Source organism: Pezoporus flaviventris, unplaced genomic scaffold (assembly GCF_033815535.1).
Source record: "Pezoporus flaviventris isolate CSIRO_AGI_PZ_B2104156 unplaced genomic scaffold, CSIRO_AGI_Pfla_v1 ptg000013l, whole genome shotgun sequence".
NCBI lineage: Eukaryota > Metazoa > Chordata > Aves > Psittaciformes > Psittacidae > Pezoporus > Pezoporus flaviventris.
This window is the reverse complement of record NW_026892561.1, coordinates 7,225,561-7,252,731: the sequence shown is the minus strand read 5'-3', so window position 1 is coordinate 7,252,731 and position 27,171 is coordinate 7,225,561. Positions and strand designations below refer to the sequence as shown.

Here is a 27,171-nt window from a genome sequence, read left to right as displayed (position 1 = left end):
GGACACACATTAAGAGCCCATTCCCAAACAATGAGTTATTCAAAGAAATCCAGGAGGAGGGTTTTTCAAAAAGGAGAGAAAGAGAAGCCTTCAGAAATGTGGGTCAGGAAAGGCAAAGGACAGCCCTTTGAAGTCCAAGTGTTCCGCTCCCCCTTAAGCCTTAAGTGGGGCAAAGCACCTTCTCCTGTTCCAGGATACCTCTTCCCAGCACAGCAAGGACCTCTTCCAATAAATAAAATGGAGAAGAGCTTCTTTACTTTAGCTGCTCTGAAATGTCTGAATGCCAAAGTTGTTTAGAGAAGGGATGTGTCTGAGCTAGCTAGTCTGATACTCAGCAAGGGCAAAACACCAGCTCTGCTTGGCCTCTTAATAGGTTTGCTGCCCAGGCATCATCTAATTGTCACTCCAGTTTACGAGCTGAAGATTTCTGTTTAGACTGGATGAAATTTTGGCAGCATGTCCAGAGGAGACAGGACGCTCAGACCTAAAGAAACCTAATTCAATCACGTCCTCTCTCTGTGCCCTCCTGCCCACTGGCAGCAGCAGGTCCAGAGAAATGGGATAAAGCAGCAAAGATTGTTACAGGGCCAAACTGGTGATTCAATCCCAAAGATCAAAAAACGCTCCTCACTTTGAAATAAATGTACTTGTTTTAAAGTTCCAGACGGACCTCACACACTGATCTCCTTCCAAAATAATAAAGGCTACTTGAACATACTGTTCATCTGACCCTGGGGCCAACACCACGGTCAATGATGTTCTCTTCCTACAGCAAGTAAGCTTCTTACCCTGTCTAGAAACGTCCCTGTCACACTCCAAATCAGTAACTTCTACGGAGGGATCACAAAGTGGAGCTGAGGTAGGTCCTTGAACTCTCACAGATCATTCAGCCAGAAAAATTCTCCAAGTTCAACCACCCTAAGCCACCTCAGTTGGGATGCATCTTGTCCTACTCCAGAGTCAAGCGACAAAGCCCTTTGTCTCAACTGCTCATCCACCCTCCCCCTGCAGTCAGATCACCCACAAAGTCCCATCTCCTTCCTCAGCAAAGGGAAGCAACCCAGGTCTTACCTGGGACACACCATGGACATCCCCAAGCACATCCAACCCACTCCCATCACACTGCCAGCCTGCTCCAAACTGGCACACTATGGGACTCCCTGAGCTCATCACCACCCCATAAACCAGCAAGAGGACATGACTTACAGCTCCTTCCCCTATGAAAATGTGCTGAACTGTTATAGAGGGTAAGGTGACAAGCAAGAGATACATAGAATCATAGAACAGTTAGGGTTGGAAAGGACCTTAAGATCATCCTGTTCCAACCACCCTGCCATGGGCAGGGACACCTCACACTAAACCATGTCATCTAAGGCTCTGCGCAACCTGGCCCTGAACACCACCAGGGATGGAGCATTCACAACTTCCCTGGGCAACCCATTTCAGTGCCTCACCACCCTCACAGTAAAGAACTTCTTCCTTATGTCCAATCTAAACTTCCCCTGTTTAAGTTTTAACCCGTTACCCCTTATCCTATCACTACAGTCCCTAATGAAGAGTCCCTCCCCAACATCCCTATAGGTCCCATTCAGATACTGGAAGGCTGCTATGAGGTCTCCATGCAGCCTTCTCTTCTCCAGGCTGAACAGCCCCAACTTTCTCAGCCTGTCTTCATAAGGGAGGTGCTCCAGCTTTCAGTGCAGATGTATCTTGACATATCTTTTTTCTTGAAAACATCAAGAAATTCAGAATTCAAGATCAGGAAGCCAAGCCTATCAGATTACTGCCTATCTGTTTTCACCCCTATTAGACACTAAAACCCCCCCTACAAACCTGTGACTGCACAGTGCCCCAGCACCCCCCAAACTTAGCAGGCGTTTTCCTACGTTCCAAATTCCAAAGGCGGTTAATTAGCCAAGACTCAGCAAACTCCAGTTAAAAAAAGAAGCCACTGCAGCTCCGTCAGGGAGGCAGATGGCAACGGCGCGTTTCAGACACCGCGGGCTGCATCAGCACTTTCTGCAGCCGATGGTGTCTGAACAGGGGAGGGCTGCAGATTGGAGGCATCGCATCGGTCCGTCTGCCAACGGGCCGCAAACAGGTGACTCATCACTGGGAAGTGTTCTGCCCCCAGCTCACGCCTGGAAAAGTGTCCGATTGATTTATTAACTTGCTGGAAGTTTTCACCTGCCATGGGTTGACGCTCCTGCAACCTCATGCACACACACAAGCATGCGACAGCCATAGTATGGGTGTTTATTGGGGTATCCGGAGCCTGGCATTTCACCCTACTTTTCCCCAGACGCGCTTCCCACCTCACTCACTGGGATACAGGAAAAAGATATGGCTACTGCCAATGGTGGGGGAATCAAAGCGTGTCATGGGAAAACCTGTGTTGGATATGAGAAGCAGTGAGACCAGCACCTGTGCAGCCCAGCTGACTCTTCAGAATAAGCCCTTACGGCAGCAGGAACGCAGCCAGGTAGACACAATTTAATTGCAGTTCGCAATGCAGGAGTCAGAGGTCCCTCTGGACATGGTACCCAGCGTGGCTCAGATGTTGAGCAGACACTAGCAGAGGTCAAACTTGCTTGCGTTCCATCCATCCATGTTCCTGCTTTTCTTTCCTCTTGGTTTTAAGCAGGTCTTCACACCCTCCCATGTGATTTCTTCCCCCAATGCCCTGAGCTCTGGCAAGCACCATAAGCCATCAAGCTACATTGGGAGCAGCATATCCTGTCCCTCTCCTTCAGAACCTTAAGGTACATCCCAGCTGAGAAGGAACCGCAAGGGCACAGCATCAGGCAGTGCTTTACACACACTGGGAATTCCAGCACAGTTTCTCTTGGACTAGTAAAAGCCACATGGCAGAAATGGGATGCTGCACTTCCAAAAGAGCACTTGGCCTCTGTGCCTGGCCACAGTCAGTAAGACACTTCGGAGGGTTTTCTTCAGATGATCAATCAGGTTCTCCTGCTGCCCACAGACACTGCTCCTGAAACCCATACCATCTGTAGGCTCATTGCCACCTTATTCCAGCTCAGTTATAGACTGAGGGTTGCACAATAACATACATCAGGAGAACCCACATCACATTCCCAAAGCATTTACCTGGAGCAATGAGGAGCAAGTGACCAGTTTCAGCTAGTGCACAACCACAAAAGACCAGGTTCTCCAGATGCCACCATGGCCCAGATCCGCTGCAGCACTGGGTTATGGTAACTGTTGCACTTCCCAGGGCAGGCACAGAGGACAACTTCCAGCTGAGAGGGAGAGGGCACTTCTGATCGGATCCTGACTTGGCCGGCAGACAGGGTCTGGGATCCTTATCTATAAGCTTCAAAAGGGTCTGGAAGATAACGAGGGACTGGCTGCCCTGTACACAGTGTTAAAGCCTCTTCAAAACATCCTGCTGGTGCTCTGGGACTGATCGATAGCAATCAATTCCTGGCATCAGAGGGATTTTGCAAGTGCCTAGTATCTCCTGAATGGGGCCATTAGCACCTACAATCTCAAACTAATAGCCTGTAATGAAGGGATTTTACCTATGCTAATAGCAGGGGAGATGATAAACAGCAATTTCACTATCCGTGTTCACCGGAGTGAGTGAACCTTGTCTTTGCCACAGCAGAGGAGAGAATGTGCAGGCAGAGATGATACTGGTACCCTGGGAAGTTGGCAATTAAGAGGGACAGGGAAGAAGCAAGGCACTCAAAGAGCCCAAGAAGGGCCAGGAAAATGTATCTTTATCACAGAAAAGTAAATGACTAACATAGGCACGCTCTTCTGGCCTGACCAGGGCAGTCTCCAAGACAAAAGAACTAACTGAGCACATTATATTGACTAAATGCAAGAAGAAATACATTTACCCTATCTTCTGATTTAAGAAGCTGAGTTTTGCCACTGGCTCTGGGGAAGCACATTTCCCTGGGAACTACATCCTCACACGACCTTTTAATGACCACAACATTTGAGCAACAACTGGAGTTTCCCGCCGTTGCACCATCTCCTCCCAAGTGGATACATCGATGTCTGATATAAGGGCTGTGTTCACACTGATGCTGCTTCCCCCTGGAGACCTACCAGGGATGGGCTCCTGTCCCCTCCCAGGGCCACGCACCCATCAAGAGTTAACTTCATGGCTGGTTCCAGCTCCCGCTTTGTGGGTTTAATACGCCTGGAGCTGTCGCAAGGGTGTTAAACTCCCACTCTTCCAGTTCAAAGGCAGCTTTGCAGAGCTGAGCAGTCTTAAAATGCACAGCTTTTCAGAAGTGTGACCTTTTCACAAGGTTTCCAACTCAGTAAAGATTTGTTTCCTCCCTCTGCAAGCACGTAACTAATGGTAGTCATGAAACACCTCCTCCAACAGCAGCAGGCAGGCGGGCCAGGCTCCCCACCAGCCTGGAAATGTCATGACCAGTTCCCTTTGGTTATTCCAACGCTGTTTCGGCAAGCGCTCAAGGGCACAGAAAGTCACCACACCATCGTCAGGCATCCAAGCCCTTGCACACCAGTCTTGCACAGCACTGCCTTGATTTCTCACAACAGAGGGGACAGTTTCCAATGCACACCACGCAGATAGGACACCAATCCCCAGCCCTCACCCTATACATGCTGCCAGGGCAGCCTCACTGACGGGATCCTGCTCCCTCCTCCCCACCAAGATACTTGCAGTTCCAGTACTTTCCACGTTGCAATCCAAGAATAAAAGCTATTGCTGGGCAAACAAAGCAAAGCCTCAGGCTGACAGGATGGACAGCTGCATTGCCATGCAAAGGGACTTTTCCATCCTAAATGCCTGCAAACCCACAAGCCCCCAAAGAGCCTTGGCACAAGATACTGTTGCTGGCTGCCATCCCTCTCCTTCCACCCTAAAGCAAGCAAAACCCCTGTGCACACCCTGCCTACCCTTTTCCTCCTCTGCTTGCACTGCCTGGAAACCTCTTTCACCCCACACAGAAAGGGAGATCTAGAGAAAAAACACAGGCTGGTTTTCACCCATCTGGGAACTGCCTCCGTGTGCTACCTACCTAGCTAATGCATGAACCACTGAACTGCTCTGTCAGACAGCTCCCTTTCACGTGTCATTTATTTCCCTGCAAATGAGTTCAACATTTCATATTTGCCCTTTCTCCCCTGTTTATACAACAGCAATGTGGAGATGAACTGCTGTCCCCTCCAAGGGCAGCAAGCCAGCTCTCAAAGGCTACCCAAACCCAACAACGTCCATGCTCTGCATATCCAAACCAAAACCAAAGCTCTGTACACCCCCACCAAAACCAAAGCTCTGCATACCCCCACCAAACTTAGGTAGTGGTGTTCAGACTGGGCCACAAACCTTCGTTGCTGTTATGTTACAACCACAGACCTCATTTCAAGATGCACCCTTCTTCCACAGTGCCCAAGTCATTACCACAACAATGAACCCCATGATGGGAGGGGACTTGGTCCTACAGACATCCACCACTGCTCCCACAGCTCAGGAGACTTATGTTACCTTAAAATACCTGGGATTAGCAGTCTAAGCAGGCAAGTCACATGCTCCTTAGGGCACTAGTCAAGTGCTGTAGGAACTGGCCTCAACTCCAGGATGAGAGTGAAACTCTAGTACAGTTACACTGCTTCGAGTCATCAGCATGGATGTGCCAGGTATTTCCAAGCTAACCAACGGGACCCACCACCGATCCCAAAGTTTACAAACTCCTAAGCCAAGGCACTGTCAACAACACAGTTGACATTTGCAAAGAACGCATTATTTTTATGCTGACAAAACTTTTCCAAATGCAGGGCACGACATCACACAGGCCAAGTTTAGAGTTTAGGTTACGAGCTTCCCGGAAAAACTTTGGGCCAACCAAGGGGTAATTCCAGCCTTACACCAGACCTCATAATCGTGCCATGCATCTCCAAAGCAAACCTTGGCTAACCTGCATCTCAGCATTTTCCCTATCCATTGCGTGTTTACTGCACGGGTTTGTTTGGATGTGTTTTGCTCACGACTTGCTCTTTGGAGCAACTCCAAATCTGCCTCCCTCTTAAGTTGCGCTACAATATAGTCATTCAAACTGATTGCAAACATCAGAAGCGAGGGTTGATTTCTTTGTGCACACTAATTCTAGACTAGGTCACCAAACTATTTTCATAGTTATGTCAGCACTGTCTAGACAAACCATTAAAAACAGGATGCAATGATCATCAGAAATGCAACGTCAAGCTTGTGCCTAGAGATACTGTGGGAGCCATGGGGAGAGAAGAAAACGCCAAATATGTACCGTTCACATAGGTTGGCCAGAGCTGGCTCACTTTTTGTTTAAATGGAACTTTACCAAAGCTCACCAGAAGAATATATATTTAACTGCAATTTAAAATAGATAAGCTGACATCAACAAGCTTGGAGAACAGCAGAATCTTTTGAACGACTCCCAGTGCAACAAACCCATCCAAAGCTGGCTCCTCTGAGCTACTGGATGCTCGCTCCTTGCTACCAGCACCAGACTCTCACCATGAGGATAACCACCCCATCACGATCTCCATGCCACCATGCAGAGTGCCTTGCGGCACAAGTCCCATCACGTACACCAGGATTTGGCCCTCGACACTCGCCCTCACCAACCAGTAGGCTCCCATCCTCACCACCAAAACCACAGCCTCTGCACCCACGGAGAGTTTCTCGCTGGCACTGCGCATCAGAAAGGCGGCTTCCCGTTCCTTGCCACTTCTTGGCAGGGAACTCTTCCAAACTCCAAGAACACGAGCTGTAATCTTGGCAGAAAGGGACATGCATATAAAAATCACCACTCTGTCAAAACAGGAAAATAATGCAGGAGCTGATCTGTGCACATTAATCTGCTGCAGTCATGAGGAGACAATTTCCCTAGAGTAAGTCATACATTAAAAGGAAAAAGGGGGGAAAAAAGGGGGAGGGGGAGAAAAAAAGATTAATGTGACTTTGAAATATCACAAGCACCGTTTATCTCCCTCCTGCCACCACAGGTTTCTTGACTTTATTTTTTCTCTTTTTTTTTTTTTTGTCTTTTAATACAAAGAGCCTTAAAATTCACAGTGGGTACAGCCCCTCTGCCTCAGATGTGCAAACATGGGTGTGTTACAGCATAGCAAAAATAGTTAGCACCACCTCCTCTCTCAGCACACAACCTTAACATTTCTATTAATTCAATGAAAACCCCACAACTGCTTTCCAGGGGCACAACCTTCTAATCACACCCAGGGTCGATGCATGCTTCTCAGAGCTTCTACTTATGCTGGCAGCTTGGTCACACACAAAGTTCAGTCCTTGGTACTCCTGTGCCGGCATGGAAGCTGAATGGAAAATATTGCTCCCTGGCATACATTTAGGAACAGATACAGAGCTCAGGCCATGCCATGGGCATGACTAGAAATCCAAGCAGGATTCATTTTCCAGGGCAGGACTAAAAGATTTTGCCAGTTAAATAAAATGAAAACAAATAAGGTTCAATCTATGTAACACAAAGAAGACAGATACGCTTTAAAGCGAGGTGAATTGTGCGAACTCAGCCTTTGGCAATCCTGAAACAAATGAGCTCACCAGTCCGTTTATATTCTCATTTTCTTTTTACACATATCCCATAGATCATAAATATACATTAATAACTGTAACAGTCAAAGTTTACATTCGCCTGTAACATTTAGGATCAATACTCTTCAAATGACCTTTAATAGTAATGAGCTGCCATAACACTGTCTCGAGGACATTAAATTTTTATTAGAAATACTTTATTACAAAGGTTCAAACCTGTCTCCATGCACTTGTGCACCCATACAAATATTATCCAGCTATTTTATTTTCCTTGACAAAAATAAAAAGGCAGGTTTTCCAAGGTTTTGGAAAGAATGTGCAGTGCAGAAGCTTTAGGTATTTCACATTTTCAGATACGGGTTTTTCTCTTTGTTGTCTTTTTAACCAGAACCCATGAGCCAGGGGGTGGAAAATCATCCACTTTGAAAAGTGATAAATAGGCATTGTTCCCATGTGGCTTGAACAGGATGGGACCGAGCTCCCAATTATCATAAGCCCTCCGTTCCAGGGGGTGGAGAAGGTGGGAGAAGCTGATACCCTGTGGACATGGGACCCTGCATCACCCTCTGGCCCTGCGGACCACCCATGCTCCCCAGGGATCACAGCCAGAGGCTCAGCTCTGCTCCTGACCCTTATCCATGGGGGTCCTGATGGGGACCCCCATAAGAACAGATCCATCTTATACAGCTCCAGCCAACTGAAAACAACACAAAGATGCAGGGAAACAACAACAAAATGGAAAACAAGTCAAGATCCAGCCTCTCCTTAATTACTTTTTTAATGACTAGTCAAGTTCAAAGTCAGATCACGCGCACATTTCCCTGCCTATTTTAAGAATGCAAAATTCACAGAATGGGGGGCTTGTAGCAATTTATTTCTTCAGTTGCAGGTCTTGGACTCAAGCTATAGGGAAATCTGATTTTAGCAGAACAATGAAACCGAGCGTATGGAGGTGAAGTCAAACAAAGGAAACACAGGGTGGGAAAAAAAATACTTCGCTGCATTGTTATTAGATGCCACCTTTAAGAGCTGCAAATTAAACACATTCAAGGCAGCATCATATACTGTGGTTAATGGCCTTTGAAGAACCTGCCTTGGCTCAGCACAGACACCAGGTTGCTACAAGGAGCCAGACCTGACTGGGAGGGCAGCACAAGCACGTTCCCGCATTTCATTCTGAATTCCTTGGGATTCTTGACTCAAAAGAAACATTTCATTTTGCCTCTTTTTCATGCTAATCTAGAGCTTACTCTCTCTAAAAAAAAAAAAAGACATTTTCTGATTTCCAAGCCGCTTCCTCAACAGCGGAGATCTAATTGGAGGGGGCACCCCTGTAAAAGCACTGGAAAGAGGCAGAAAAGCTGATCAGTCAACACTTGCACACCTTAACCCTGTGATTTTTAGGGAGATGCTCTGAAACCACAGCAAGTATCTTCCCAAGTCCTTTGGAGAGGATCCTCTTTTCTGATGGTGATACCAGGAGGCAGTGTGCACCCTGCCAACCGCACCCCTATCCCGTCTCTCAGCAGAAGGCAAACCTCATCCCCCCACCTTCCCAAACCCCTTATGTGGGTCAGGGTGGTGGCTGCCCCTCACTGCAATCCCCATTTCTCCCATGGGCTCCTGCATTGGCTCATTAGGGTGGAGAAAGGCTTCAGCGCATCATCTCTGTGGGCTTGTCAAGGGCTGATGCGTGGCGGGTAATTCCCACTGCTTAATGACCCGAGACCAGCCGAGGTGGAATGGCAAATGGGAAAGGGAATCTTCTCATTTGTTACCCTTCCCCACATCCTGATAAAAAGAATGATTACACTTTTAAGTTCGAACAATTCCCTGCAGTTGTAGCCATGTCATATCTAGATTGTCTAATTTACATGCATATTCATAATCCCTGTGTATTTAATTAAATTCTTCCATCCCTGGAGTGTCTTTCCTAAACAATAGTAATTTATCTTGCACAGATAAGGGTGCCCTCGATTTATTCCACTCTGTAGCTAACAGCATTTCCTTCTGATCAAGGCTAGGAAGCAAACTTGAACAGAGGGAATCTTTAAATATATTTAAATTGCAAGATTAGGCTATTTCTCTTTCTTTTCCTCTCACCCCAAGTTACCCTTTTAAATAATAACACTTTCTCCTGAGCTCCAAGGAAAGCCTTTCACCCAGCTTCCTGATAACAGCTTCGTGCTCCAAATGCAAAAACACTGCCCGAAACCTACGTTGCAAAGAGATCTCCTAAGCCTGGCATCACGAGTTACCAAGCAGCAGGGGTTGCACTCAGCATGGCCCATGGGACATCCTCTGCATGCACCTTTCACTGCAGGCATCGAACTCTTCCTTTGCAGCCCACAGCAGACAAGGCCCATGTTAAAAAGTCACAGCCAGAAGATGAAGAGAACTTCATCTTTCCAGCAAATATCCCTACACCGGGAGTCATTTCTCAATGGATAATGTTTGGCATCTCAGAGAGGGCCAGGCAACGCACCAGACACGCCAAGATGAGGCAGCCCTTCAGAGAGACGCCACCACCTCCAGACTGCTAACCGTGTTCAAGTACTACCATGGGGAATTTAACCCAGCCTACAATTAGAGAGGCATTAAAATATTCAGTAAAGTCAAACTGATGAAAAGATCATGATGGGGAAGAGAAGAATCTAGCATTACCACATGTTTTTCAAATACACATTTCTCTCACCATGTTAAATCCACAGCTCTTAATAGCCTCACTCCCTCCCCCAAACCTCAGCCTGTCACTCCCTCAGCCCAAACCTCCCAAACCAGGCTCCAGGATGGCGTCAAAACAGGGTGGAGAAGTACTGGTGTCTCCAAAGTTCTCTTTGGCCCCACCAGCTCTGCGTCACTGCTGCCTCCCAGAGCAGTGCCATGGTCCCTGCCACAGAGCGGCCATCCCGCTGCCAACACAGAAAGGATGCTATGCCCCAAGGAGACATGGGGATAATCCCAATGCTGCAGGAGATGTGGGACCAGGCTGCTGTCACAAACCATCTCCTTCTGCTTCCACACTGCAGTCGAGGAGCACGGCAGCCCTTTGGCTGGAGAGGCCACTCATAACAAGGAAAGCATCCCTCTGCTCCAGCTCTGTTTCTTAATCTCCTTCCCAAGCATCTGCTGCTGACCATGGCTGGACACAGGGGATCCCAGCCGCTCTGTTCCCAACCAAGCCCTCTAAGCCTTTAGAGATGCTGTCACTATTTATGAAAATAGGGTGAAGATCCTGCTGTCAGCTCCTTCCTGGGTTGCAGCATCACCCATGCCACAGACTCAGCTCTAGGAAAGCCCTCAGGAATGGGACTGCTGGGACTGATGATGGTCAGGCTCTGAGTCACAGCTATTAAACCCACACTAGAGTAAACCAATCTCCTCCTACCTGGGTGTCTTTGCACCCAGGACCCTGGACAACCCCATCTTCCAGTTTCACACAGAATCACATCCACCAAGTCCTTCTCAGGGGCGTCCCCACAGCCACAAGATGCCACCACTGCATCACAGCCATGTCTTAACAACCACAGCCCTAAGTTGCAGCCTCTGGCCGACACCAGGAAGAGTCCCTACCCTTTAGTTAGTTGCTTCTCTCCTAATTCAATAACAGGAGAAGCAATGGACAAGCACCAAGAAGCAATGGAGCTGAACCCTGCACTGCCCTGAACAGTAAAGGTACTCAGGCAGCCATGCTGCCCTGTTAATGCTGGGCTCAGCACCTGACAGAGCCTGCAGGACATCAAGGTCCTCCATCAGCAACACGAAGCCAGCTCGCCAATACAGCCTGCCATTGCCAAATCCTATTCCCCAGGAATTCATAGCTGGATTCAGACATTCCCAGCCTGTTACTTATTTCAGTGCTTTCAGCTCTCGAGAGCACAGGGACATCCTGTCTTAAACCTGCCGAGCCTCAGGCCAAGAGGACATCTGCTTGGAAGACAGCCCCTCTGGCTGACCCAGCCCTGGAGGGCTGCCTTCCCGTCTCTGCAAGATCCCAAACATACCCTTGCACCCACAAAGCCAAGCCAGGTCACAGCAGAGCCAGGAGCAAGAAGAGCAGCTCAGGCAAACCACAGCTCCCATTCCCACTTCTGAAGCTCTGCAAGACTTCTTAGACCTTGGAAACATTTTCTTGCTACTCATGGCATTTTTAGGTTAATGGTTCATCAAACCTCACAGTCCAGGAAACCTTCGTGTGGCTGACCAGGGTGTGGGGGTGGCGATGGGTGGGGAGGGAAAAAAGCCCTCTTGGGCACCAGTCCTTCCCACAGCACTTGAACTGCAGGCTCCGGGCTGAGCTAGGAGCCATCAGAAACAAGGCAAAACCCAGGCAGGCAGGCAAGGGAAAACCTCACCACTGGCTTCTGCCTCTTTTGGATAAAGGGAAAACAGGGAGCAAAGCAATCCTTATGGAAAGCATCAATCTCCCATTCAGGATGCTCTCCAAAACACAGTGTCCCCACATGAGGAGCCATGCCTGCTGAGCCCCTATGCAAATCCCTGGAGATGCTGGCACTAGGAGCACTGGGTGACAACAGCAGCGGTAGCAGAGAGAACCTGTGAACTCTCCATCCACCCAGGAGCAGGTCTCCAGTGAAACACAACTCTGATTCCCTGCACTGGCTTCATTTAGCTTGGTCCTTTCCACCTAAGCCTTATTTTACATGCATTACTCGAGTGCAGAACAGAGCAGAGCATTGGTGGTTTTAAGGAAGAGCCCTCAGCTCCCTGAAGCTCACTCTTCTTGGAAAACTAGTGCTTTCAAGCAAATTTGGACAACACCCACGAAGTCATTCTCCCACTTCACCCACCCTCTTTTATACAGTGGAAGTCGAGGAGCTGAGCCATGGTTAGGAACATCTAATCATTCATCTTCATCCTGGCCAGTTTTTCTAAGTTTTCAGTTTTCCAGAGCCTAACTAACGTCAGATTTTCATCACAACACAGACTGAAAGGCAACAGAGCAAAATTTACTTCTGTTCCCTCTCCCAGCAAACACAGCCCCAGTTATAACACACTGCAGTTCCCCCTCTGCCCCTCAGGTTCCCCATGGGGAAGGCAGCCCACCACGAGCCACCAGTAAATAACCTCCAGCTGAAGCAAGGCACAAGGCATGGGAATCTTTCAAAACACGTCACTGTGCTGACATCTGTGGACACAGATGTTCGTGCTGTGCAAAGGTTGTGACTCAAAGTGGGCAGAGTGATGCACCTGAAGATACCCGCTTTTTCCATATGCCCCCAGTTATGTGGTTAGAGGCGACCAGAAACCATCTTTTCATAAGTAACCAGTAACTTCCAAACAAAAAAAGCAAATACTTGCTCCCAGAACACCTCACTCGCATGGGAACAGCCTGACCTCGCCAATCACCTCCTCATCCACACCGACCACAAAAGCAGAAGAAAGCAAGGACGTGCTGCTCTTTGCCATTCGTTGGGTGAGGCGGTTTCAGAAGCCGCTGTCCTTGTATCATAGAGGGCTGTAGGCAGGTTTTAACAGCAAGGTGTTATGTCCTGGCTCTGAAACCAGCAACCTCACAAACCCCTGTCTGAACATGTCCCTCCATCTCAAAAAAAGCCATCTGCTATCAAGCACATCTGAAGGGGGTTTAGCTAAAAGAGCCTGAATTTTATGTAGTGGGATGAGGTCCATAGAGCAAAAGCTGATGAGTCAAACTCGAGAGAAGTTAAGAGATGCAGAGAGCTCTAAGAAGGGGAGGCAGAGGATGTTTCCATGCCGCCTAGGAGGTTCTGGAAAAGAGCAACTAGGCTAAGCTCCACTCTGCATCGTTTCAGAGGGCATAAGTTTAAAAGCACTCCAAAACCCACTGCTCGTTCTTGGTCATTCTCACAAGCACCTGCTTTGCGCCTGTTGCTGGTGAGTAATATTTTCCACAGGGGGAAGCAAATGAACAGAAGCAGCACGCCAGAAGACGCTGAGTTCACCATCACACTTGGTCACACATTGGCTCCTCTCAGCAAAACCTGCAGGAGCTTTTAAGGTCCAACCTCATCATGACCCAGGGTCAGAAGAGCATACTTCCAACTCGCCATCCTTCAAAGAAGGTATCTGCTTAAAACAGGCACTCTCTTCTCACCCATCTTCTAGTCTCCAGAAGGTATTTCCTAATGCCACAGGCCAAGCAACACAGCAGGAGCTATTATGAGAAGAGGCAGCTGGGGACCACACCAGGCACTGAAGCCCTCTGAGCACGCTAGAGGCATCTCTCAAAGATACCAGCTGACCTCAGAGACAGCCAAGACTTGGACTAAGAACCTGCTGAGACCCCCAGGCTCTCAGTTGAAGTCTTCAGAGACCTTCCCAATGCACCCTTATGTTTCCAAAGTGGATTTTACAGCCTGATGTTTTAACTTCGAGGCCAGATGCCCCTTGTTTTAGCAAGTACACCAAATACGGCTAGTGCACAGCTTATGTGTCAAATAAGGTAGGCTTAGAAGAAGGGAGATTCAAGAAGAAGAACATACTTCCCAACAGGAAAAGAAAAAAGAAATACAAGATTTACCTCAAAATGTAACAGACTGAGGGGACAAATTAAAAAGGGAAACCATAAAATGCTTGCCCAATTCCTTTTTTTGATTCTTACATCTGCTGCTTTACAGTAAAGTTTCATCTACTGTGTATAATTAGATATATGTTCCATGATTCTATTCTATACAGATTTGAGACTTATCCATGCAGTTTTAAACTCCAAAGAAGTTTTAACTGCAATAAAGCTGCAGTAAGAGTATCACCTCACACATAAAGGTCTCGGAAATGCTGCAATGTGAGCAGGTCAAACTTTCAGCCTGTGGTCCGCAGACCCATGTAAGGAAGGCAGCAAGAACACACCAGCTTATTGCTGCTCACCTTCAGCTCCCCGCGTGGGGCCCTACAGCTCCAGGAACACTTTAAAGACCTGCAGTTTGGAAATCAGATGCAAATCCCCACTGCAGAGCAGTTCACCAAGAGGCAGCAGTATCAACACTACATGGCATTCCCATCACCGTGCCTGCTCTGCCTACTTGGCTCACTTCACACTCCCAGAAGCACTGCAGAGGGGTTGCAGCACGTAACGTGGCAGCCTTACCTAGAGAGGACTTGGGGACAGGTCATTCCTACACAGTATGTTTGGACACCAAACTGAAATAGAAGGCTACCTACTGTCTCCCAACCCACCACCCCTGCTCTTCCTACAGCAATCCCAAACCACAGACACCAATGGCACCTCTCCCACCTAAGATGCTTGGCAGCTCTACTGAAGCAACTTCACACTTCATGGATGCTCTTGTACTGAAAGGCCAAGGCTACATGAAGTCCCCTGCCCAGCTCTCTGGATCACACTTTCAGGACTGGGCTACACTAGAAAGCTCAGGGCAAAGCTCAGCAGGTTTCCCAAGAACAACCCCACATTCATCCAGGCCCAGCTCCTCTTGTAAAACACGAAACAACCTTTTTGTCATTTACTAGGAGAAGGTAAAGATTGCTTGGGATTTCTTGCTCCATGAAGAGGTTATTACCTTAGAGATGGGAAACAGAACAGAGAACTAGAAGGCCACTAATTCCAGTGCTAAAAATGCAGCGGTCCAAACAGATATGAACACAGATCTGAAGAAGCTCTGGAGCAGCAGCTCCAGGACGTGAACTTGACCCTGATACTCAAGAGCCAGCAGATAACCTCAGTGGGAGAAGGGCAGACCAGTATATGGGCAAAGGGGGATAACCTTAATTTGGAATCACAATCCCACGCTAATTGTTTTGGCACAAAGGAAACCTCAAACTCATTTAGGTCATGGTGCATCTCCTAAAACCTTAAAGTCACCTGTCAAATGCCATTGCACTTTGATATTAAGCACTTAAAATGTGCACAAAAAGGGAAGGGAACTGTCTCCACTTACACGGGAAGGACCAAACACCTCATGCTTTACCAGGGTAGAGGAAAGAGCATCAAGCCTGCAAAGTATCCAAATATCCCATTCCCCTTCGGACCCAATGCAGTTCACACTCCTGGGAGAAGCCAATCTGCCCGTGTCTCCACCAACCATGAGGAAAACCAAGGCGATAAGCAACAGCAGACATCCACCAGCTGAGCTAAGAGGATGAAGCATTTCACTGGAAACAATCAGGTTCTCTAATAACAGGGCTGCAGCGGCGGCGTGAAAGGGAGGGAGGAGGAGCAGGCGGGGAGAAAGGGACTAGCTGGATATTTATCCCATCCTCATCTTTGTGTTATCAGTACCCCGGTATCAGCATTGTTCAAAATGGCTGCTTAGATGGTTGCCAGCAGCAACAACAGAATCGGTCCATCTGCTGGCATTCTCCCTAATCTATCTCAAACACTGGTCTTCTTTTTAAATGCACGCAAGGGAAAGAAGGGGGGGAGAAAAAAAAAGTCTGCCTTGTACAAAGAAACAGAATCCTCCTAGAACAGAGCCTTTTAACTAGATTTTATGCCACCCCTGTTTCCAGGACACACAGACAAAAGTTAATTTTACAATAAAAGAACCAGTGTAAGGTGCTTTTTTGTTATGAGATCAGAAAGCAAATGGAATTTGAATTGTCTGCAGTGGCATGTATCTGACAAAGATTAATTTAAACAGATATTGTCTCTGAAACCAAAGTCCATTGAACGGCTTCACAGCCTATCAACCATGCGAAAGCAGCTCCTTAGCAGCACTGCTGACTCCACCGCTTTCTTTAAAAATGGCTTAACCTATTTCTTGTAAGATAAAAGGTCATATATAGTTCTATTTTACACACCCATAATAGCCAAAGCCACACCAAGCGAGGACAATCAGGAGAAAATAATAACGGGAGGGGGGGATTTCCTCCCCCTTCACACACAGATGCTCAACACTTGCTGGGTATTTTTCAAAGCACGCCGGTAGCGAGCGGCTGCAGCACCACCAAAATGTTCCGACATCCTTGGAATAGAATAAAAACCCCAGGGCCTCTGCAGGTCGCCAGTGCGGGATGGAGAAGCCCACCCGGGTGGGGACGCTGCAGCTCACCACAAACGGCATGGGATGATTCCTTCGCAGAGATATAAAGCCACAAGGATGCAGGGAGGAGCAGCCAGGCTACTGGCTCACTTGGTCCTTGGGCCAAACAGGCAGGAGCAGGCAGCGGCATGCAGGAGGGGAGAAGCACTACTCATACACACGCACGCACACTCCCCAGCCCCTCTCTAAACACTGGGGTATTATTTCTCCTTTTAATCACAAGAAACAGATCTGTGCATGCCATCAGCGGGCTGTGTGGATGGAGGCAGCTGCTCAGACTTCAATGGGACACACACACACACAGAGGGGAAAAAAAAAAAGCTACAGAAATCCAAATCCTGCAATTTCTTCCCTTTTTATTTCCAGTTTATACGGAGCACCGCAGGGAAAATGCTACCAGACAGCTTCAGAGCATTTGATACAGCAACGACCCAGCTTTGGGAGAAGAACGAAGGCAAAGCAAAATAAAAGATGACAGCCAAAAGCACTTTTAATATAGTTTCAGTACTTTCAAGAGAAAGCTTCTGTACACAGAGCAGCCAACGAACTGTTACCAAAATAAACACAACTGGCTTTAAAAAAAACTAAAAAAACTCTTTCTGAGGATAAAGAAAATCAAAAGAGACGAGAACCAGAGAGTGAGGCAGAAAATACATTTATTTGTCATCCTCCAGACACACTGCTTTTAATTTGGCATCCAAAGCCATTGCAGTTCATTAATGCAAATTATATTTATCTTGGGAACCCATTTGTTGCTCTGCCACCCCTTTGACAGGGCACTCATCTTCATCAAGGCAGCCGAGCAGGCAGGGCACAGCACGTGGCACCTCCGGAGCTCCCTGCCTTTAACAACCACATAACACCAACAGCCAGTAATGGCTATTATTGGCATCCTGAGCAGTCACCCACACGCCAACATCGGCTGAAGGATGGAGGCCAAGGCTACTGGACAGCATCCGGAGAGGAGGCACAGCCTGTCCTGACCTTGCCAAGGACCCAGACACCAAGTCTCCAGCATTCCCATGGGGAATCCCACTCTGCCGGCAGCTGCGGGGCACAGGCATCGTCTCCAGGTGCAAGGACAGCAGCCAGGCAGATACCACACCACATCCTGCTGAGCGAACCTCAGTAACCATTAGCAGCCCTTGGTCAAAAGAGCTGGGTGGTATTAGTGCAGGCAGCTCATTACGGGTACCCAGCAATGAGGGAGGCATCCAAGGGGGACACAAGACACCCCCTCTCCCATTTCAACCCAGCGGTAACAGCAGTAGGACATTTGTAAGATGACAAGCTGGACAAATGTATCCACATGCAACCTTTCCAAGCTGGCATCCCAGCAGATCTGCCTCCTGTGCACATTCATGGCTTTGTTTTTAATGTGAGAAGTAAGATTGCGTCCAGTTCCGAGCACCTCGCTACAAGAGAGATGCTGAGTTGCTGGAGCAGGTCCAGAGAAGAGCAGTGAATGAGGCTTAAGGGAGACCTCTCTACAGCTACCTGAAAGGGGGATGGAAAGAGGAGGTGGCTGGTCTCTTCTCCCAAGTAACAAGTGATAGGACAAGGGGTAACGGCCTCAAGCTGCACCGGGGAAGATTTAGACTGGATATTAATGGATATTTTGACCCAGTGGTCAGGCATTGGAACAGGCTACCCAGGGCAGTGGTGGAATCACCGTCCCTGGAAGTGGTCAAAAAACCATGTAGATGAGGCCCTCAGCAAAACGGTTTAGTGGTGGGCTCAGCAGTGCTAATGCAAACGGTTGGACTTGATGATCTTAAAGGTCTTTTCCTAAATGATTCTACAGAGGAAAAAAAAAAGAAGTGCACCTAGAAAGCCAAATGTACCACAAAAAAAGCCCAGGATTTTATTAATTTGTGCATTACTGTAAATGCACCATTTTACAAGGCCTAACCCCAATCCTGCACAAAGTCCTAAGCCGTAAGCTTGAGACAAAAAAGAAAAATGCTCTTAAAACGCAGCACTAGAAAATCCATTTGGAGAGCAGCACGGTGGTGTCGTGCACAGGTGAATCCTCGGCATTTAATAAAACACTCCCTGCACCAAGTGGAATCTATTCATATTTAAACATCAGGATAAAAAAGAAAAGCCATTAAAAATCTGAATTTTCACTCCTGCGACATTTCATTGTGAACCCATGAAGATGCTTTCCCACACACATCCCCCAAGAAGTGTTTTGCAGAACCTGTGTCTCTCTGCGAGATGTTACCAGGCCTTTTCCCAAGTCTTGTTGCAAAGGGTCAAGTCAAGGCTCAAGTCTGTACATCAAACCCTTACGGACACCAGGAGGAAAACAAAATGGGGCTCAGTCCTGCTCTTCCAAGCACGGAGGAGAGCATCTCCAAGGCTTCGCCAGCTCTGCAGACAGAGCTCCCCACCACTATCCCACATCCTGGCTCCATCCAGAAGGTAGACTTGTCTTACAACACCTATTAATGTAGCCAAGGTTTGGTGTCCTTTGAGTTATTTTCATCGGAAATTTGATCAATTTCTATTGATGCTAGAGAAAGCCAAAACTAAGTAGAGGCAGGAACAAGTTATAAAGGAGCCGCTTTCCTCCCCTCCTCTCATCCCCAGACAACCAGGAGTATGACAGCCCCATGACATAACCTCCCCAAGACATTATCAAATATAAGGTAAGACATACTGTATTTATTTTAATACCCTCAAGATAACTACTCCACATCTCTAGCTACTTGCAGAATAAAATCACCAACATCAGCCACAGATAGGGAGCTCCATAGAGAAACACAGGTTCAACCGTCACCTGCCTCCTGCTGAGCAAAGCAGCAAAGGAACCCGGCACCCACCTTCCCAGGTCTCCAACAAACCTCATCCACCGCTCCATCAGAAGAAACAAGCACTGCTAAGAGACAGGGAAGCAAGTGAAGGCTCCTTCCCCCACTGCTCAGCTGCCTTGAGAAAGTGAAGAGATGCTGCTCCTCCCAAAATCCCCACAGGAGCTACTCCAGTGATGGAGAAACTCGCATCGCCATTAAACACAGAGCTGCCCACGCCACCTAAATGCAAAACCCCTAAAAACTGAACACAAGCACAAGGTTGACCATGCTATTCGTATGGGCTAACCCCAGATGGGAGTAGGTCTCCTGCTGGGAAAGGGGAGCAGGACATAACCTCAAAACCACCAAAGACTTGTCACCTCCCCATGGACCAAGTCCTCCTCCAGGGCTAGGCTCGCATACGCGCCAAGGAAACACATCAGCCCACAAACTCTTTCTCCCACCCTAAAGCTAAAGGTTTTTTTCCTTTTTGTAATATATATGTATCCAAGGAAAATGAAAAGCTGACACACCACAAGAGATGATTCACAGCTGAATGTGACTTTACAGAGCTATTGCGTAGACGAGCTCATTTAAGTTTTCCAAAAGTCCTATCTGAGGTTAGAGGGACTAATCATAAAACATCGAACATCAAAGCGAGCGTCAAGTAACAGCAAAGCACATTCCCTCGCACAAAGCTTCAGAAACAAAGCACGCAGGCACATGTGGTTTACGTTATTGCAGTTTTAGCACAGTTACATGTTTCCTAAAAGATTCCCTCTAGATGTGGGCAAAATTAGAATCTGCTGTGAACGACACACAAGCTGGAAGGGGAGAAAAGCAGCTTCTTACCTGGGCTAAGCTTTATAAAGCACAGGTAAGCAGCGAGCAAACTCCTACTGCCTGCTCAAGCCAGAAACCAGGACTTGTCACACTGAAAAACACTTCCAACCTATTTACTCTTAAAGCCAAACTTAAAGATTTCATCTCTTGTGCTTTATTTCCCAGGTCTCTAGCCTCTAAGCTAAGTTTTGCTTGCAGTAATTACCCACCTCATTGAACAAGATGTCCCAGCTTCAGGAGGTCTGTTTAGACTCTTAAAAAAGGCTCAAAAGCCAATAAAGAGATCCACTTTAAAAAAAAAAACAGGGCAAAATTCCAGGTGTCAAAGCCCTGCTAGCTCTCCCTCCACTACCGACAAGGTGGTTTCCATCACCTCCAATAGCAGGTTCTGTAATACAGTCCCAGAACACGCTCAAAAACTATCTCACCTATGAGGGAACTGCAATAAACAGATCATAAGTTGTAATGCCTGATAATCCTCTGTTTTAATTATGTTAAGGAAAGAAAAAACAGAAGCGTAAAGAGTTTAATGCATATTTAAAGTGTTCAGTTTCCATCATGATAAGGCTAATGAACCTCTGCCAGGCCCTTTTATGTGGTTTAAAGTATTTTAATATATATGGTAGGGTAAAGTGCTCTGCCCATAAAGAAAAATGAAGTTAAAATTAATTAGCAAATTGGAGACATGTTGTACAACAACCACCCCACCCAAAAACTGAGAGCATACAGAAGAACTAACTCCCTTAGCAGCACCCTGCCACAAGACACCAGGTTTCACCATGAAATAAACACATTTTGTGACCCATGATATTCCTCTCAAACCTGCTCTTGCTGGATACAGCCTTAAACCTAGACCCAGGAAGAGAATGATCTGTACACAAAACAAAAGCAACCAGGACCGGCCCTTAGAGCCCCATCAAAGTGTTTTCCCCAAAATAAACAGCTCTATAAAGCAGCATACCACATAGACTTTTTAAACCAACTGGATACAAATTTAGACTCTGCCCCATACCACAGTACAGGGGAGGGAAACCAACTGCTCACCTAAAAGTAAGCATTTTTAGAAAAAAACTAAAATAAAATCTAAATGAAACTAAAGGGGGGGGGGGGGGGCAAAAAGTGGTTTCAAACACGTTAAGAGCATAAGAACCCATCGGTATTTTTACCCCTGAAGCTGCATTTCAGCAGGCATCATTACAAATACACACCACCAACAGAAGCTGAAAACTATCCTGTTGCAAAAAGCTTCCAAATCAAAACTCCCTGCACTTAAAATGCATTTGTAGGTACTATTTACAGGTAGCAGGCCTAGCTCAACCTCTGCCTGGGCAGAAGGCTGCTGAAGCAGGGTCAGAAAACCCCTTCCCTTGTGCCTAGATGTCCAACTAGGAAAGCTGGACATCCATGGCTGACCTGCACAGCATCAGATAAAATACTCAGAATTAACTGCTGGTCTGAAAAACCCAGGCTCCCTCCAAGTGTTTACAAAGCCTGTGCATTCTAAAGCCCTGGTTCATTGTTGCTCTAACAGCAAAAGTAAATTCTGCCTATGTACTTATGGCTGGACTGCATACCTCCCCATTGGGGCACAAAGGCTTATCTGCAGGGAAGGAGCACACGCACCACGGAGGCTCCTAAGAGGCTGGTTACAACGCAAAGAACAACACAAAGCTCGATGTTTCCTCTTATGAGTAATCACAGAAAGCAATGGAAAAGGAGAATTCCCACCTAAAACTGCCACGGACACTCACCCACCCATTGGCAGCCGCAACGACTTGAGGCCAAACCACACTATGCCGTATTACACCATACTAGGGAGCGCAGGCGAGAAACATGAATTTGTTCTGCCAGATCACAGCCTACTGTCAAAATCCACCAAAAGCCTTTTCTCTCTCCCAAAACCCAAGAGATAATGGTGTAAAAACTTTTGTTCATAAATATTTATGCGAGTGAACTTGTTAAAAATTAACCGCTGTCGTTAAAGGTTTTGTATCCTTTAGGATTCCCGGCATGCAGTGCAGTCGCATGCTTTATATTAAGCCTGGCATTTCTGCATTCCTTTCCTGCATGCTTTTGTCATTTGTCTAAAAATTAAAAGGGAAAAAAAACCCACACACCACACACACACAAAGACGGGATCTGTACACATAATAATAAAGCAGTTTTTAAGAAGACAAAGATGCCTGTGTTCAACATCCAAGATCTTTCTTTGAGCAAGGGGGGGGAAAAATCCATTTAATGACTCCAGTGAGATCAGGGTTTAAGCCTCGTTTAAGTTTTACTAAGCATGAAGGAATTATTGGTTGATAATGCGGCATATATGTTTTTCCTCAGACCTGCCAGCTTTGTGAGCACGAGGGAGCTGAAGCCCAAAGCAGTTTATCCCCATGGGTACAACCCTCACCCCTCCACACCATCTTCCATCTCCAGAAGGTCATTCCTCTTGGATGTTGCCTTTCAATTTTTCAAGGAGATTTTTCCAACCACAGAGAGCAGGAATTTCACATCTGTACTATCCTTCTGGGTTTTTTTCTTTCACAGGTCTGAGTCAGAAACACAACTGTACAAACATCTGATCTTTATTAACAGCAAATCTCAACTGTGCAAGCCTCAGGTCGTGACGCCGGGAGCTGGCAGTGTCCATTAAAGGGATCCTTAGAGAGGAACAGTAGTTTTGATTTAGCGCCGGCGAGCATCAAGTAAGCCAGGGTTGGGGTTTTATTTTTTTCCAAGACATAATGGTTCCCATATAAGCCAACAACCAAGTTCCTATCTTAACTGCAAACACACACACGCAGCCACAAAAGTGTTTGTGTCTCCAGTGGCTGGAGCTCTTCCACCTCACCTTCCAGCAGCATCCGCAGGATGGATGTGGAAAGTTGGCGGAGGACATCTCAGCTATGCCTCCATCCACCCCAGATAAACACTCAGCCCTTCACAGCCTTTTGTTTGATGTAAATCTTCCTGCTCCAGCTCAGGGCTGCTCCAGGGACAAAACCTGAGGTGTCTGACCCCGCATCACCCACCCGCTGCCATCTGAAGATGACCTGCACTACAGCCAAGACTCGAACCCCCCCTGCTCCTAAAGCAAACTTCCACAGCCAGCATCCCGCATGCCCCTCTTGGGCTGTATAAATCACCCAGTGACTTTGCAGCGAGTGCTTCCAGAACATGCTGCTTCATCTAAAAAGACGATGGTTGGGAGGACAATGCGAGCAAGCTCCGATTTCAAAGCTGGGGAGATGGTTTACACTTGTCAGGGGATATGAAACACCAGAGCCAGGACCATCCTCGCCGTCCTCTGGCTCGCCCAAAGCAGCAGTGGGGAAGCGCAAGGAAACGGGGTGCGCACAATGCTGGATGCAGCGCTGAACGTCGCTTTGGGATGGGAATACTTTGCGTGCCCCGCACGCACCTGACCCCAGCACCCACCCAGATCCTTCACAGCATCGGCTAAAGCCTCGTCAGAGCCACGTTTCAAAGGTAAAGAAATTTTGAAACTCATTAAAACAGGAAAATTCCTTTGTACAGGACCAGCCCTGGGTTTAGGCAACCACTGCCTTCATCTCCCATGCCGGCTGCTCACTGCACCCACACCTCGGTGGGCAGGTCAGTAAAGCATCACCCACAGCAAGCTATTATTTTCCCTCCCCTCCTAATTTTAAAGTTCCTGAAGAGCTACTCCTCTCCTTCGAACAAAGAATTATTTGGTTTCAAGTTTAAAGTATTTTAAACAGAACAATTAATCATCTTAACACAGCCCTTAGAAAATATTAATTCAGCCAAAAAAGGGTATAATCATATCCTCAGAGAAAAACCTTTTGTGCTACAGGAATTTTCCCTGCATATCCTCAGAGGTGGGAGGAGAATTCTTCTGCTGTCTCCTATTTTCACATCTCAAATGGAAAATGTTTTGATAAAGCTCTTCTGGATGTAAACTGTACCAAATGGGATTCTGATTTTTTTTAAAGCAAGGCTTTTTTTTTTGTCCCCAAAAGGAAGAAGGGCTCTTTAAATAAACACAGCTCAACTCACCATTCCTTACAACAAAAACCACCCTCCCTTCACTCATTCACGCCATACCCTGGCACAAGATGAATTTACATTTCACATTTGCAAAACAAATTCTAGCCTAATGTCATTTTAATGGAAAGGCGCATTTCAATCACTTCCAGTAACAACCAGGAGTGGATTATTATACGTAAAAGACCACAATTTGCTTCTCTTTAAATATATGCGGATATAAGGCGGATTTCGGATGGGGACTAGAAGGACGAGGGAAGAGGAAGAACATTTCCTCTCCAACAATCCCCCTCCGCCAGTGCACACAAAAGCCACCTGCCCATGGAGAGAAAACACGATGCCTTTATTCCCACCACCATTCCCACGGCCCCTCCGCCACCAAAGGAGAGTGAAGAGGCCACGCACATCCGCCCCCGAGCATCGCCAGTGGTACCCACCAGTCCACCCAACTCGTCACCCCAACTGTCCCCTTCCTTCTCCAACAGCCAGTCCCTCTGAAGGTGTCCGGGCAGAGGTCTGGGAAAGGGAAAGCAGGGAACAGATGCCCCCCTAGAGATTTTCCAAGGGGAAAACAAGCCGTGATGGAGAAGACAAAGACAAACGCTGAGAGCTGTTGGGGAGATGCGTTACGTTGATAACTCCCATCCCCCGGTGGAAGCGCCGGGACCCCAATGGGAGCATCGGTCCGGGTGCTCCGGGGTGAGGGGGACACCGGAGCGGGGCTTCCACACAAATCCCCGACGGGCACTTGGGGAAAAAGGGGGGCGGGGGGGGGGGCGTGTCTTTATTTCCCACTCGGGCTGAATGGACGGCGAGCGCGCTGCGGGCAGCCGCCGGTGACACCCGGGGACACGAACCCTACCGAGAGAGGATGAGGAGGGGGGGCTACCCCCAGCCCTCCCACCCGCCAGCCGTCATCTTCCCAGCGGATCACCAGGCGGTCCCTGCCCCCGGGGCAGGATTTTCCTGTCAAACCACAACCGCGCCAGACAAAAGGCTGAAGCGCTTGGAGGGGAAGGGGGGGGGGGGGCGGAGAGGCGGACACAGAAGCCACTCGGGGCCCCGTCCCGGCGTCACTCACCGACTTGCAGCACGTTGTCCACTGCGCCGGTCTCCAGCAGGCGGATGCCGCGGCGGAAGGGCAGCCCCTCGCCCTGCGGCGCGGTGGCGGGGGCAGCGGCGGGCGGCGGCTGGCCGGCGGCGGGGCTCTCCTCACCGGCCGCGGCGGGGGCAGCGGCGGCAGAGGGTCCCCCCGCGGCGGCGCTGGCGGGGGATGCTGCGGCGGCGGCGGCGCGGCCGGGCTGGAAGCTGGAGTACATACAGATCTGCCGCTCGCTGCGGGGGAAGCTCCAGTAGACGATGCGGCGCTGGACGGGCTCGGGGATGCGCTGGAAGCGGCCCTCCACCCGCTCGAAGGCCCAGCTCCCCGCCACCCGCTTGGCCGCCGCGTCCAGCAGCGACTCTGGCTGCAGCAGGCTGCCCGCCTCACCGCCGCCACCGCCCCCCGGCCCCGACGCCGCCGCCGCCTGCCCCACCGCCCCCGCCGTGCCCGCCGCCGCCGCGGGGCAGCAGCCGGCCAGAACCGGAGGGGCCCCGCTGGCCCCCGCGCCCGGCCCCGCACCGGCCCCTGCGGCCCCGGGACGGGGGTGAACGGCCCCGGTGCCCCCCGCCGGGCAGGCCCGGGAGCACAAGCGCTTGGGGCCCGGGGCTCCGGCGGGCAGCGGCGGGCGGAGCAGCTCCTCTCCCTCTCCTCCCTCCGCCATGGCTGCGACCGACTGAGCCGCGCGAGGGGAGGAGAGACGGGGAGGAGGAGGGGGAGAGGGCGGGCACCGGAGGTGGAGACTGCAGGAGGTGGTCCCGACGGTCCGGAGCCGGCCCCGCCGGGGCGGGACGCCCCACAGCTCCCTGCCCGCCCCGCACTCGCCAGACCCCCTCTCCGACCCGCACCTGCCGGGGGCAGGAGGGCAAAGGGGAGCCCCGGGGGACCGGCCCTGTGCCCTCCTGGCGGTGTCCGATTACGAGAGGGGGGACACAAGGGGGACTCTGTGCCCTCCGTTCTCGGAGGACGGGGAGCGGGAAAGCCCCGTGCCCGTAGATCCCCACGGCGCTGGGGCAAGGCCAGCCGAGCTTGTGATGAGTGAGGGGGCTCGGCGGGGCTGGATGCGCCCCCCTCCGCCGGAGGTGTCCGACGGGAACTGGGGACCGCTCTCGCTGCAAGCCCCGCGGTACCCGGTCTGACCCAAGGCCCAGCCTAACCCAAAAATCACCTACGGATTTACACCGGGTACGGGAGCAGACAGCAGAGCCCTACCCTTCAGCGGCACCAGGGTTTGCTTTTTCGTTTGAAGCCCTGCGGTAGAGGCTCATCCCACACACCGCTGCAGCATCCTTGGGTGCAGAGAGAATACCGGGTCCCTTGGGAGCTGCCTCCCAAGGCAGTGTTGACCCCCCGGGAGCTCTGCTGTGCTCTTAAGTGAGGTTGCATTAAAGCAAGGTCTTTCAGCACATCTTGCCTGACTTGGCACCCCAAAACCTAGGGAGCTGACCCAGGGGCTGGGTGCTTTACTGCTGTGCCCAGCAGGACAGCATCGCAGGATTTTTGCACAGAAATACATTCCCATTCTTTTGTCCTGCCCAATTTTAAGTGACAAACCTCTGAGGAAGAGCAAACCTCACTGATCTCAGAGTTTCGTTTCTTGCAGTTATTCTCGCTGCTTTGTGAACCGATTCCTGTCTATCTGCAGTTCAGTCACATCTAGACCATTACTGGTTACTCCCTTGTTGCAGCGATCTCCTATTTACTCTTACTGACAGAGCAAGAGTACATTTCCTGGAATAACAGGGAGATGCAATTAGGGAACAGGAAATAATCATGCACCTTTGCTATGCCACGAGGCACCTCCAAGCCCAAGGTCTCCCTAACAGGACCCGGAGGGAAGGAATCAGATCC

The 27,171-nt window shown here is 49.1% G+C and overlaps 1 protein-coding gene across 1 annotated transcript in view; it reads right to left on the bottom strand.

Annotated features, from left to right (window-relative positions):
- The window catches only part of ZSWIM5 (zinc finger SWIM-type containing 5), a 98,479-nt gene extending 72,480 nt beyond the window's left edge, over positions 1-25,999 (bottom strand). The window contains exon 1 of the mRNA XM_061451383.1: positions 25,303-25,999. Coding sequence (XP_061307367.1) covers positions 25,303-25,984 — 682 coding nt within the window. The 5' untranslated portion in view covers positions 25,985-25,999. The remainder of the gene's footprint in view (positions 1-25,302) is intronic.
- Between the last annotated feature and the right edge of the window lie 1,172 nt (positions 26,000-27,171).